Source organism: Cyanistes caeruleus, chromosome 17 (genome assembly GCF_971803275.1).
Source record: "Cyanistes caeruleus chromosome 17, bCyaCae1.hap1.1, whole genome shotgun sequence".
NCBI lineage: Eukaryota > Metazoa > Chordata > Aves > Passeriformes > Paridae > Cyanistes > Cyanistes caeruleus.
The window spans coordinates 7,196,377-7,209,584 of record NC_141717.1 but is presented as its reverse complement, the minus strand read 5'-3'; the positions used below and the strand labels follow the sequence as shown (position 1 = coordinate 7,209,584).

Below are 13,208 nucleotides of genomic sequence, written 5' to 3'. Positions count from 1 at the left end.
AAAATTACTTCTATTAGATGAGCAGCTAAACATCATTGAGTGAACATGCCCATGGCCCTCAGAAATGTGAGGGACTTGAACATAAGTACTGTATTAAAACTTTTCCCCTATCATTTCTATATATTGCTACAATAAAGAAAACTCATTGCATTTCATGACTTTTTTATCTAGAAATTAGTAAGCTGAATATTCTACACAGTCACCACATACATTATTTACATAAGATGCAGAAATAGAGGGGGAAAAAGTCAAAATTAAGGTTGCTCAGGATACTGAAGTTCAAACTATATGTATGTATCCTTAAAGTTTTAAACCTAGCTTTGTAATTGTGGAAGAAAAAAACACCCCCTGGAAATCATTAACAGCTGCTTAAGTCTAATTCAGAGCTTACTTTCAACAAATCATACTGAAGACACTTGCTGTGACTTGTATGGCAATTACACCTAAGGGGAAAAAAAAGGGGGGTTGGTAATTCCAGGGTCTCCTGGTCTGGCAGAGCCAGTGCAGGATGAGAGCTCACCTTTCCCTTATAAATGTTCCCTATCCATCAGACCACAGCCCAAATCAGTTCTTTTATTGCAGTTCATTTATTACCCAGCAAAAACATGTCATATTTAATTTTTACAATAGCCTCATTGAAAAAGAATAATTAGGTTTTCTTTTATAAGGATAATATTTTTTAACTTATAAAGAATGTTCTGTATGTAGACTGCTGGAGAAAAATTTATTACAGCCAATTACAGGTCACAGGAAGTGCCCCCCTCAAAACTACATATTCTAAGAGTATGAATAAATGTGGCTAAAACACAGGTTCTAATAAATTTCCAGATTATCAAACACAATTTTTTTCAATTTCCATATATTTAAACATAAAGACAAATACCAATATTTCTAAATCCAAACAGAAACCAAATCAAAGACACAATAAAAAAATCCACAGAGTTGTGAATTTCACCATGTTTTAGCAATGAAAATACCAAATTTTACTTAAATAGGAAAGTTTTATGTAAGTTATTTAAAAAGTTTTTCTTCTCACAGGGAGTCCACTTCAGTTATATACATGACCAGTAATAAATGTTTATGAATATGAGACAAAGGAACAGTTACTGTCTTCAGACAAGACTGTTATCATTACCCAAATGCACAGATTGTGACTCAGTCATGATTTTTACATTTTTCTCTTTCACAGCAATGAGCAATAACTTGTAAAAATTAAAATTTAAAAACAAATTAGTTGTCAAAAGTGTATCATAAAGAGTAATATTAACATTGCTGATCCAGATAACAAGGAGTAAAGCAAATGCTAATCCCCTCTCCAGGGATTTGTTCTATTGCACTACCAGACAATTAACCTGAATGTCACTAAGTGACTTTCATTTACTGTTAATATGATGAAATAAATAGATCTGTTAATGCATTTTTAAAATACACAAGTAAATGTCTTTCTTGGAGGTTGACAATAGGCTGTACTGATCATCTCATATCTTCGATCAGTTTGAAAGTAACTTATAATTTGTCTCTGCTTACTATTCTATGTGGAATGAAACCCCAAAAGTTACTCCAAATGTTTACACACATATATAAAACATAAGTTTTAGTATGTTTAAAATTAAAAACAAACCTTGATTGTTGAATATAGAAATGTGTCCATGCACTCCCCTGAATAACATTCTCCCAGCCTATTATTCCCATATAAAACTACATAGCTCATTCTTAAGACAAATTTTATATATCCTGTTTGTATTCAAGTTATTTCTATGATTTTTTTTTCAACATTAATCTAGTGTTTTGCAAAGAAAAATTGCACAAAAATGAATTGCAAGATTTAGGCCTAAATTCTGGTCTCCTAAGGTAAGAAATGACAGCCCTCTGCTGGCTGATAAATATGCACCCACAAGAAGGATATTTCACAACAGCTTTACTTTAATACTACATTTAGCCAAAGTAAAAATATATAAAAATATAGAGTAAAAATAAAATTTTAATACAGGGATGCCTGAAATATTTTATCTGGACGATTAGGAAACATTCTGTCTACTTCCTGTAGGAAACAGCAGGGTAAGGAAATGGCTAGTTTCTAAATTATATAGACAATTCTACAGAATACTGAAATTTCTCAAAAAGGTAACTTTTTTGGGCCACAGTTTTCCATACAGCATACAAGAACAGTAAAAAATGTTAATAGTAATCACTGTGTTACTGTGCAAGTCTTTGCTTTGTTCAATTAAATGGCCTGCAGTCCACAAAAATGAAAAATTGTCAAAAAGAAAATACTGATTTTCTGACATTTTTATGGTCTAAAATAAGTTTTAAATGCAAACATCAGAGAGCTTATTAACAACCAGATAAAAACTGAGAACCAAAGCGGTGCATTTGGCACAACAGCTAGCAGTGTGATCCAAATTGCAAAGAAAAAATTGCTTAGGTTTCAGAATAAAATTTCATAAACATGAAGTGTGTATGAGAATAATCAAGACTAGTCCCCATATTTTATTAATTTTTGCCTGTTTTCAAAGATTTGTTTTCTACTTTGCCCTGAGAATCTGTACTGCATTTTAAAATACAAAGGCATATATTGTAAATAATCTGTATTTCTCCTACATTAATTAAAAATGTTCCATAGCATAATTCTGACTGCATGGAAAATTTACAAATAATGCTTTGCAAAGTGCCTCTTCATTAACCATGCCGACTGGAACAAGTGTGCAGTAAAGGAACGCGTTGGCAGCGTACACTTTATTTTCCCTCATTAGAAAAACACCGAAACCCAAAGGAATCCCCGCTGCAGCTGCCCACAGGTGACAGTGTGAAACAAAGAACTGAAAGTGTTTATTTGAATATATTTGACCGTTGACCCAATGCCCTGATAACGGCATTTTACCCAAAGAAGACAATATTGACAGAGATAACTGGAATCAGCGCCCAGCACAAATAGAAATGATGGAAACCTTTTGTACATGTTCCCAGGATGGAAGGAGCGGGCAGTGAGCTGCTCCCCTGCCCAGCAGCCCTGCACACAAAGCTGGCAGCTTTCTTGCCTATCCAGAGGGGGATTCTGACCCAGCTGAACCATCCCGGGGGCTCTGAGCAGCCTGGGCTAAAGGGAGGTGTCCCTGCCACGGCAGGGCGTGGAACTGGGAGATATGAGGGTCCTTTCCATCCCAAACCCTTCTGTGATTCCATGATGCTCGGCTGAATTGGAGGGGAAGTCTGAGGAGCGCCCTACATTTCCAGCTGTTTCTGAAAGCAGGCCTGAGGAGTGCCTTCACCCCTGTGGGCACAAACAGCCTTTTCTGGGGCGGGCACCACGGAAACGGCGAGATGCCGATGCCTCGTGAGAGGAGTGATCAGGAGAGTTTGGGTTTGGTGCTTAAAAAATGCAGATACCCAGTAAAATATAACGGAATCACAGAATTTTCTGAGTAGGAAGGACCCACAAGGATCATCGATCCAACTCCTGGCCCTGCGCAGGACACTCCAACGATTCCGCCCAGCGCCTGAGAGCGCTGTCCAAATGCTCCTGGAGCTGTCAGCCTTGGGGCCGTGATCACTGCCCTCGGGAGCCTGTTCAGACCCCATCCTATGGATGAAAAACCTTTTCCTAATATCTAACCCAAACTTCTCCTGAGGGAATGTCAGGCCGGGTCGTAATAAACACAAAATAATTGGAGAAGACCGGCCAGCTCGCATTACCACTCGGCACACACGCTCCGCGCGGGGAGAAGCGGGGGCTCATCTGGCCGCAGCAGGAGCTCATCTGGCCGCAGCAGGAGCTCATCTGGCCGCAGCAGGAGCCCGTGTGTGGGGTCCCGTCCCCGCCCGCTGTGGGTATGCGTGAGGGGACGGACATTTCCCTCAGGGACCCTCGCGCGCGGGGCGGGAAACCGCCGGGCTTGGAGGACCGCGCGCGCGGGCTCAGCAGGGGGCGCTCCTGGGGCGCGCGCGCGTGCGCGGGAGCGGTGCCGCGATGGCGGCGCTGCTGGAGCACGAGAGCCAGATCTTCCTGGAGCTGTTTCACCGCGACGGGCTCGCCGTGTGCGCCCGCGGGCTCGGCATCGACCGCCTGCTACTGCGCTTCCTGCGCCTCTACTGTGAGCCCGCCAGCCTCGTGCTCGTGCTCAACACCAGCCCCGCCGAGGAGGTGAGGGCAGCTGCCAGCGCCCGCCCCTTCCCCTCCCGGCTGCGGCGGGCGCATCCCGGGGGCGGCCGGCAGCTCTGTCGCTGCCCCGGCCCGCGGAGCGGCTCCCCGGGCTGGCGGGAGGGTGTGCGGGCTCCGGGGAGGGCGGTGTGGGGGGTGGGCCTGGCGCTGTGCACCAGCCCCGGCACAGAACCACAGACAGGGTCAGGTTGGAAGGGACCACAGGGCTCATCTGATGCTGCTTCCCTGCTCAGGCAGGGTCATTCCAGAGCGCACAGCACAGGACTGTGTCCAGACAGTTCTGGAATATCTCCAGCCAGGGAGACTCCACAGCCTCTCTGGACAATCTGTCCCAGTGCTCGGTCACTCACAGGGAAGAAGTTCTTCCTCGTGTTCAGGTAGAGCTTCCTGGGCATCAGTTCCTGCCCGTTCCTCCTGTGCCATTGCTGGGCCCCAGGGAGCAGAGCCCGGTCCCTGCTCTGAGCCCTCCCCGCTCACACTGACAGACATTGGTGGGGTTCCCTCTCAGCCATCTCCTCTTGAGGCTGAACAGCCCCAGCTCCCTCAGCCTTTCCTCACAAGAGAGATGCTCCAGTCCCCTCATCCTCTTTGTCACCCTCTGCTCCAGGACTTCCGTGTCCCTTTTGTCCTGAGGAGCCCAGAACTGGACCCAGCACTCCAGATGTGCCCCAGCAGGGCGGAGCCGAGGGGCAGGGTCACCTCCCTGGCAACACTCTTCCTAATGCACCTCAGGATCGCCTTGGCCACAAGGGCACTGCTGGCTCAGGGACAGCTTGTTGTCCACCCCCAGGTCCTGGGGAGGCTGCCAAACCACACACATGGATCATGGCAGTTGAGTCTCTACTCCTGCAGCGCAATGAAGTCCTAGTAACACTAATGGGATAAAACAAGTACATGACTTATAAGTGACCAGTGAGGAGAAAGGGGTGAAACATGCTTTTTGGGCTTGACAGGTTTGTCCCTAACTGCACAAAATAAACCTGCTCTTTTTTCTCTGGAGCCAGGTAAATTCCCCACCATCAGGAAGGGGAGGTCTTGGGGGACTTTTTATAGCAACCATAGGTGAATAAAAATCACAGCTGTAGTTAATAAGATTAAGCTTGGTATATATGATATACCTGCTGTAGTCATCTATTGACAGGTGAGAGGACTACAAGATGATCTCTTCCCAATTCTCTGTTCTTGAGGCAATTTATTAACTGCCTATTAATTATTTAAAAATATTAAAATGGAATTTTCTCTGAAAATGAGATATTGAAATATAAGAAAATATAAGCTCCTTCATGTGTCAGTTGCTCATTTTTATATAAGTATTGTCTAGTTACTACTGAGTATGTAGATTTTTTAAATCACCCAGATGAGTTTGAAACTGAAGAAAGCATGTCAAAGGAGAAAAAAATCATAATGATTCTGACTTCTTTTAGTATGTTATACTATCATGTCTTAATTTGTTTTTGACAGCTCCTTATTATGTACTGGAGTATATATAATAAAGGTGCTTTTTGGATCCTATTCCCTGGATACCACAATAGCGTCTTGTGTTTTTATTGTGTTTGGTTTAGGAGTATTTTATTGATCAGCTGAGGTCAGATGGAGTTGTTCATCTCCCTCGACGCGTTACCAATGAAATTGCAAATAATACTCGGTATGAATTTTATACACAAGGAGGAGTCATCTTTGCAACAAGTCGGATCCTTGTGGTAGATTTCCTTACTGACAGAATTCCTGCCAATCTCATTACCGGTAAGAGCTTAATGAAATACAGGTAAGAGTGTTCTGTTTGAAAATACACAATGCTTAATTCTATATGAAGAGTTCTACTAACAGCTATTGAGGTTGAAGAATTATTCCTTTTTTTTTCCCTCACCAAGACTGAGGTAAAAGGAGTAAATATGTAGTTCTTTCATATTTTTGATTTTTTTTTTCTCTCAACTTGTTTGCCTTACTTAATCATACAGTTTTAAAAGGCTTACAAAGAAGAATAATTGATTGCGCTTGATGACATTGTTCTGTGTTCTGTTGGACAGTAGCCTATCATTAAAACTGATTTAAGATGTCATGCTTTATGAGCCATGCACACTAGCTCTATTTTTGCATTAACAAATTACTCTTGATGATTTCTCATAAAAAAATACCTCACTAGTATTTGTATTGACGCGCTTGGACCCTATGAAAATAGCAATATTACAAAGTAATGCTGTTACTGTGATTGTAAAGATTTGGGGAATAGCTTGCAACCTTTTTATTGTAGTTATATAGAGGCTATACATGGAAGATGTGAGAGTTACCCTTTTCTTCTCATGTTCTGTTCCTCTTCTACCCCAGCCACTTTTGTTTTTATATTCCTGTCTAAGCTGGAAATCCTGTTACAGCCTGGAGAGCTGGAAAAAGAGATATCTAAGAGCCAGGGATTTAAGAATATTTTCCTGTTTTCTAAGTGTTGACAGCTTAATGATTAAATATGGCTGAATGCTGTATTCTTAGAAGAAGTTGAGTTTCTGCTTCAGAAGCTGTAACTTCTTCCTTTTAGTCAAGCTATAGCAAGTTCCACTCTAAAACATTTTGAACACTTTTATGCTGGAGTTGAAGAACACCAAATTTGTCAATTCTGATATTTCTAAGTTCAAAAGAAGTGAATAGTTTTTCTGGGAAACCTGTGGTAATTTCTCTTTTTCCCTTGACTCCTTCCCCTCTACCTTTCTACTCTACCAAAGAAGAAAAGGGGAAAAAAAAAAGAAGAAATACAGTAAAGTTTAAAACTGCTGCTGTCCTGTAGTGCCACAGAGCTGTGACAGGTTTTGCATTGCCACCAGAGGTCAGTGTGAGAGCAGCTGCAATGGACTGGTTCAATGGTTCTTTCATTCCCAGCCACCTAACACCTGGGTCCGTGTGCCTTGTCTGTGTGTGAGATTGTACAACAAAATCTTGTAGTAGTGTTTCATGAGGAGATAACAGCAAAAGCCTTTCTAGGTTTTAAAAATGTCAATTTTTAAATCAGTGTGAATTAACATCTGATGAACTCATAAATCCAGCTAAATGAAGATAAGAAATTATCACTGCAGTAAAGCAGAATTATTCCTGGTGGTTATAGCTGAGTACAAATTAGGTACCTGACAGCATAGTGAAATTTATGCAAGCTGGTGTAATAAAAAGTGGCTAGTTATTTGTACCAAGGCTTACAGAGCAAGTGTGAACTCCATAAGCAGATATATTTTGACCAAAAGCAGGAAGGTATTATAATAAACACAGTCTTACTGACCTCTTAGAAGTTCTGTCTTTCCTGTCATGTCCATCTGGGGTAACACTGTGATAAACTTGAAGTTGCTCAGAGATGGATATGATCATTATTATGTACTGAAAAGTTTGTTTCATAGGACAGGTCTAACAATATCTAGATAGAGAAATACGTTGTAGTGGATTATTTTAGGACTTAATCATGAATAGCAAGCTGTTAATGGAAGTCTTTTCTGGATGCTTGTTCATTTAGCAGGCAAAGACATGTTAAAATCAATGGCTGGGTGCTGAGCTGAGGAGACTTGCTACAGAAATCAAACACTCTTTATTAGCATATGTAGGCATAAGGTAAAACCTTTGATGTTTGATGTCCTTTGCCTCCATTTTAGAAAGGCATTTATGATTCCACTGGAAGCTGTGAACAGATACTACACAGGCCTTACTTCAGTAGAGGGAGAAAGAAAATAATGCAATGTGCTGTTTAACATGATTAGCACGAGGAAAAAACAAGCCTAGGTTTAGCAGGTCTTGGCTGAGTGAACTGTAAACTCCAGAAGTGTTCACCTCAAACACGTAATTAAATTAAACTCTTCTTTCATTTCTCTTTATTGAAATGTGCTTGATAGGTCTTGAATTCCTACTACACCCATAGCCGTAAAGAAAGCTGGTGGTATACTCATATATTTGATAATACTTGCTGTTCTTGAGTGTGAATATGACTGTCAGATGGGAGAGAAAAGCAAAATAAATGTTTTCAGACGTTCTTTGATTATGTAAACACTTGAATTGTTACCAATGCAAGTTACTTGACAAGTCTGTATTTCCAGAATTTCTATTAACAAAAGAAGTCAACTATCACAGCCTCAAACACATCAAACTTGCATTGTTGTAGCAGTGCAGTCGTGCATTTGCTTTTCCTCATTTTAAAAGGCTCAAGTTCAATTTATGCTTCAGGAATAAAGAAATTTACAAGCTAGTAAGTCCAGCCACTCATGCATAAGCTTTGTTTATTCTATTAAAGATGCATTATTTACCCAGTTCTCTTATTTGGCAATCCCATGGTATTGACACTGAGGAATCATTCATTTCAACCTCATAAAATCTGTTCAAACTTCATTTTAGAAGACTTAAATTCCTGTAATTAAAAGAACAGTAGAATAATAAGGCAGTTATGGTGAGAGAGGAAAAATCTGTACAAACCTGGACCTTACTGTATTTTTTTTTTAAACTTGATTTTTTTTTTCTTTTGCCAGGCATTTTGGTGTACAAAGCACACAGAATCATTGAGTCCTGTCAGGAAGCATTCATCTTGCGACTTTATCGTCAGAAGAACAAGCAAGGCTTCATTAAAGCTTTTACAGATAATGCAGTTGCATTTAACACTGGCTTTTGTCATGTGGAAAGAGTGATGAAAAATCTTTTTGTTGGGAAGCTTTATCTGTGGCCAAGGTGAGGCACTTCTTTACTTCACTGGAGAGTTAAACTTAGAAGAAAGATGAAGGATGTTACAGTGGGTTCCTAAGAAAATGAGGTGCTAATCTGTTCCCTCTTGTGTTCCCAAACAAAATTTTTTCAGTTTTTAACAGAAGTAGTCTTAAAGATGCTGAATTTCTGAGAGCATTTTTGAAAATAGACTCAAATTGACTCTATTAAGAGGATGAACCTTATGATAGAGCTGTCCTTTTAGTCAACAGAAATCACAGCAAAAAGTGACATTCTTAACAGTTTGAGAATAACTTCTCTTACTAAACAAGCGGTTTTAAGCCATATAATGACAGGAAAACAGTCTCTCAGTTCTGCTAATCATGAAGGTGTTTGTTTCCAGCTGTGATAAAACTCCATGCATCTCTTTCTACATGTCAGATTTTTTCAATCTTCTTATACACATATGTTGTGTATGAAGAACATTTCTTGATGACTGTTAAAAAACGAATTGCCAAGATGCGGCATGCACTGTGTCTTCCAGGAGCAGATCAATAAATGGAACTGGACACTCTCTGGGGACCTAGTCATCTTGCCCTGGGCAGGAGCTCTGCCCATTTGTTCCACTAGTCTGGGCTGGAATGTGTTTCACTCCTTCTTAATGAATTGTTCCTCTGCACTGTAAATTCCTTAACAGTCTTTCTTTCAGTATCCCAGGGAAGTAGAAGTGGACATACCTAGGGTAGGAAAGATTAAGAAGAAGCTCTCTAGATTTCCTTCTTTAACTTCCATGAAAAGACCTGGGGCTGCAGGCTGCAGTAAAGAAAATGTCCATGGAGTTGTAGAGGTCAGCAGCCATCAGGTTCTCTGAGCCTCATCCTGTCAGTAACAGTCAGATGGCATCTCTGGATCTGAGCAGCTGGAGTGGCTCCAAGGGCAGGGTTCCAACAAGGGCCTACAGGTTGTCACTGCAAGCTGGAAACGTCACAAAATCTGCTGGCGCAGCCGTGTGATTTCAGAGAATTTGTAAACCCCTTCCAGTTTCTCCCTCATATGATTTTGGGCTTATTTTAATATTTGCTATGTGTGGTGATGATGATGCAGAATCCAGTGCAGTAATTTTCCATGGATCATTCACCAGCACTATAGGCTCACATGACTAGAATGACTTCAGTCATAATTGTGGAACAGATGGTCCAAGGCTGTTCATAAGATTGCAGTCTTCACATCAGTAGAAACTGTTTTTGGAATTAACTTACTTGTTTACATTTAAAACAATTGTAATTGTAGTTTGTAGAAACTTTTGAGTAATTCTAAGTCAAAACTATCCATATAAATCTAAAGAAGCTTTTTTTCTCTTAGATTTCATATAGCAGTGCACTCCTTTTTAGAGAAGCATAAACCTGAAGTGGTGGAAATACACGTGGCAATGACTCCTGCTATGCTTGCTATCCAGACTGCAATCCTGGACATTCTGAATGCATGTCTGAGGGAACTCAAACGTTACAACCCAGTTCTTGAAGTAGAAGATCTATCTTTAGAGAATGCTATTGCTAAACCTTTTGACAAGGTAACCGTTTTGATTGTTCTGCAGCATCTAAGTAACAGGATATAGAGTTCCAAATTGCCTGCCATGCAAACAGAAATGTTATTTGCAAAATAAACAGCCAGCAGCAGCTGAGTGTTCTCCCATGATGTGTTTATTACTGGTACAAGGGGATGTAATGGTGATGTGACAGTTGCCAGCAGGGTTTTTGATGTGTTGGTATTATTGTTCTTCCTTCATTTCCAAAGTCACAACAGTGACTTAACACCCTGGTTATAATAATAATTGCTGCTGCTGTTATTAAAAAGATATTTCTAACTTCAGCTCAGAATACTTTGGAGATAAGTATCAGTAATTGCCACACACATACTCCCTTTTTCCTTTTGGCTTTCGTGCTTGTGTTTTTTATTTTCTCTAGTAGGAGAAGCAGCATACATAATAGACAATTTGTACATGCATGCATCTGCTGTATCTTTAATCTTGTATATCAATAACTTTGTGTTCATTGTTATTTTTGACAGATCTGCAATGTTTGGCACATATATGCTTTCATTAGGATGAAATCAACTATAATAGTGCAACGCAGTTATTGTTTAACTGTGATTTAATCTGCATGGAAGGTCTTCTGTACTTTAAATATTTGAAGGGTTTTTCCTTGGGCTCTATAAGTTGCACGTCTTCATGGCACCTATCTGATTTTGGAAACTAAATGACATTATAATGGTTTTTGCTGTACCTAAGTAAAGGACACTAGATATTAAGTACAACAGGCCAGTACCAGTAAAATAAAGGTGTTTTTTTATAGTTTACCAGTAGATAGAAAAGAAAAAAAAATCACTGAAAGCATTGAATTATATACATCTGCTAATTGCTGAAATGTTCTTCATAGAGACATCTATATTATGTTAACTTTGCTAAAATGTGGTAAGTTATATCAAAACAAGTATGTCACCAGTACAACTTTATTTTGGTATCTGTAATAACTTTGGGAAGCCAGAGCGTCCCCTGTAAAGTTCAAGTGCATTCTCAGCTTGGTTAGAAGCTATAATGCAATAATGTATGTTTGACACTTCAAACTTGCCAATTTTTATTTCCAGACAATACGTCACTATTTAGATCCTCTCTGGCATCAGCTTGGAGCTAAGACAAAGTCTTTGGTCCAAGATTTGAAGATCCTACGTACTTTGCTGCTGTATCTAACCCAGTATGATTGTGTCACTTTCCTTAATCTCCTGGAGTCACTGAAAGCAAGTGAAAAAGCTTTTGGTGAGAACTCAGGTAAACATGGAATAACAATACAAGTTAATGCATGAAACAGTGCAATGTTGATGTTTTTAATTATCATTCCCAAACATGAAGGTATCTAATTAGGTTTTACACAACCAGCCATAAGGACGTAGGTTTTTATTGACAGATAATTCTTTCATCTTCCCACTTAACTGCTGTTACTTAACAGTATGAGAGCTGCATCACATTTCTGTCTTTTATTAAGCTGGTGATTACACAGCAAGCAGGTAGGGCAGGTATTCCAGCTGAATATCTGGGGCTTTACTGTAGAGGATTGGAACACATACACATTGCAGATGTCAAACTACTACTGCTTCCTCTCATTTCCTCTCCAGGCTGGCTGTTCCTTGACTCCAGTACTTCAATGTTTGTGAATGCTCGAGCTCGAGTTTATCGCATTGCAGATGAGAAACTGAATCAGAAAGGCAAAGGCTCAGGCTCCGAAAAACGTGATGTAAAGAAGGAAAATGGTACTGATCATTCCTAATTTAAAGTTTGAGAGTGTCACACGATTCCAAGAGCTTTGCATATTATTACTTGTGCTCTGGTTCCCTGCATGAACTTCCACTGCTCAGGATCTCAGTCTGTTAGCTGGGATAAACTGAGACATAATCTTAGTTCCAAAACTATGTAATAAACAACGTAAAAGAGTCACGAAGTAGAAGATTCTCCTAAGCTTGCTCAGCTGATCACTGGAAGAGTTTTTGTGGAATTGTTCTTGCATTACATTGATGTTTAGTTTCATCTTTATTACCTTATGTGAAAGAGTAGGAGGCTGTGGTTGCTTTTATTAAAAAAATATATTCAGGAGTTTCAGAATTGAAGAATGAGTGAATATTTCAGTGTTTTGCTTCACAAAAGCACTTATCTCCATTTTTAAATTTAAGAGTGTTCTCCAGCTCATTAGCATAACAAGTTGCATATGTAGGCTGTTGAATATCATATGTGCCAACAACTATCACACTATTGACATCTAACCACTGATTTAAAGTCTGAAGGATATTTTGGCTGCAAGAGCTGCTATCTTCAATCTTTGTTTCAGAACTGAAAAGGGAATTGGTTCTAGAAAGTAATCCAAAATGGGAAGCTTTGAGAGAAGTACTGAAAGAGATTGAAAATGAGAATAAAAACAGCGACAACCTTGGTGGTCCAGGTGAGAGAATACAAAATTATATAAGTTTTCTAGTGCTTCTGCTGGTTTGTACTTCTACTTGACCTTGGAGAGAAGGAACTAACTCTTTTCTGTAGTTTTATCAAAGAGCTTGTTTAAATTTAGTAATTTGTGGCCTTAAGATGAGTTTAAGTACATTATGTACATAAACTATTTTAAATTAGATAGTTTTACATAAACTCTTACTAGGTCTTGCTCTAAAAGAGGAAATGCTGTTCATTCCTACAATGCAATACTTTTTAGGAAAGAACTGCATTATTCCAAAAAAACATTTATGTTACATTTCAGTAGTATACTGATACCTTTGTTCCAAGTCAGATAAAACTGATGTGAAAATTTATAATGATCAAGGTACCATTCACTCATTTCTGAAGTTTGGGTTCACAACA

At 39.7% G+C, this 13,208-nt stretch overlaps 1 protein-coding gene across 1 annotated transcript in view; it reads left to right on the top strand.

The window, feature by feature from the left end:
- The first annotated feature begins 3,938 nt into the window (after positions 1-3,938).
- ERCC4 (ERCC excision repair 4, endonuclease catalytic subunit) overlaps positions 3,939-13,208 on the top strand; it is a 14,928-nt gene continuing 5,658 nt past the window's right edge. Inside the window, exons 1-7 of the mRNA XM_086854965.1 lie at positions 3,939-4,141; positions 5,722-5,902; positions 8,647-8,842; positions 10,178-10,385; positions 11,459-11,639; positions 11,984-12,118; positions 12,691-12,845. Of these exons, the coding sequence (XP_086711091.1) occupies positions 3,968-4,141; positions 5,722-5,902; positions 8,647-8,842; positions 10,178-10,385; positions 11,459-11,639; positions 11,984-12,118; positions 12,691-12,845 (1,230 nt within the window). The 5' untranslated portion in view covers positions 3,939-3,967. The remainder of the gene's footprint in view (positions 4,142-5,721; positions 5,903-8,646; positions 8,843-10,177; positions 10,386-11,458; positions 11,640-11,983; positions 12,119-12,690; positions 12,846-13,208) is intronic.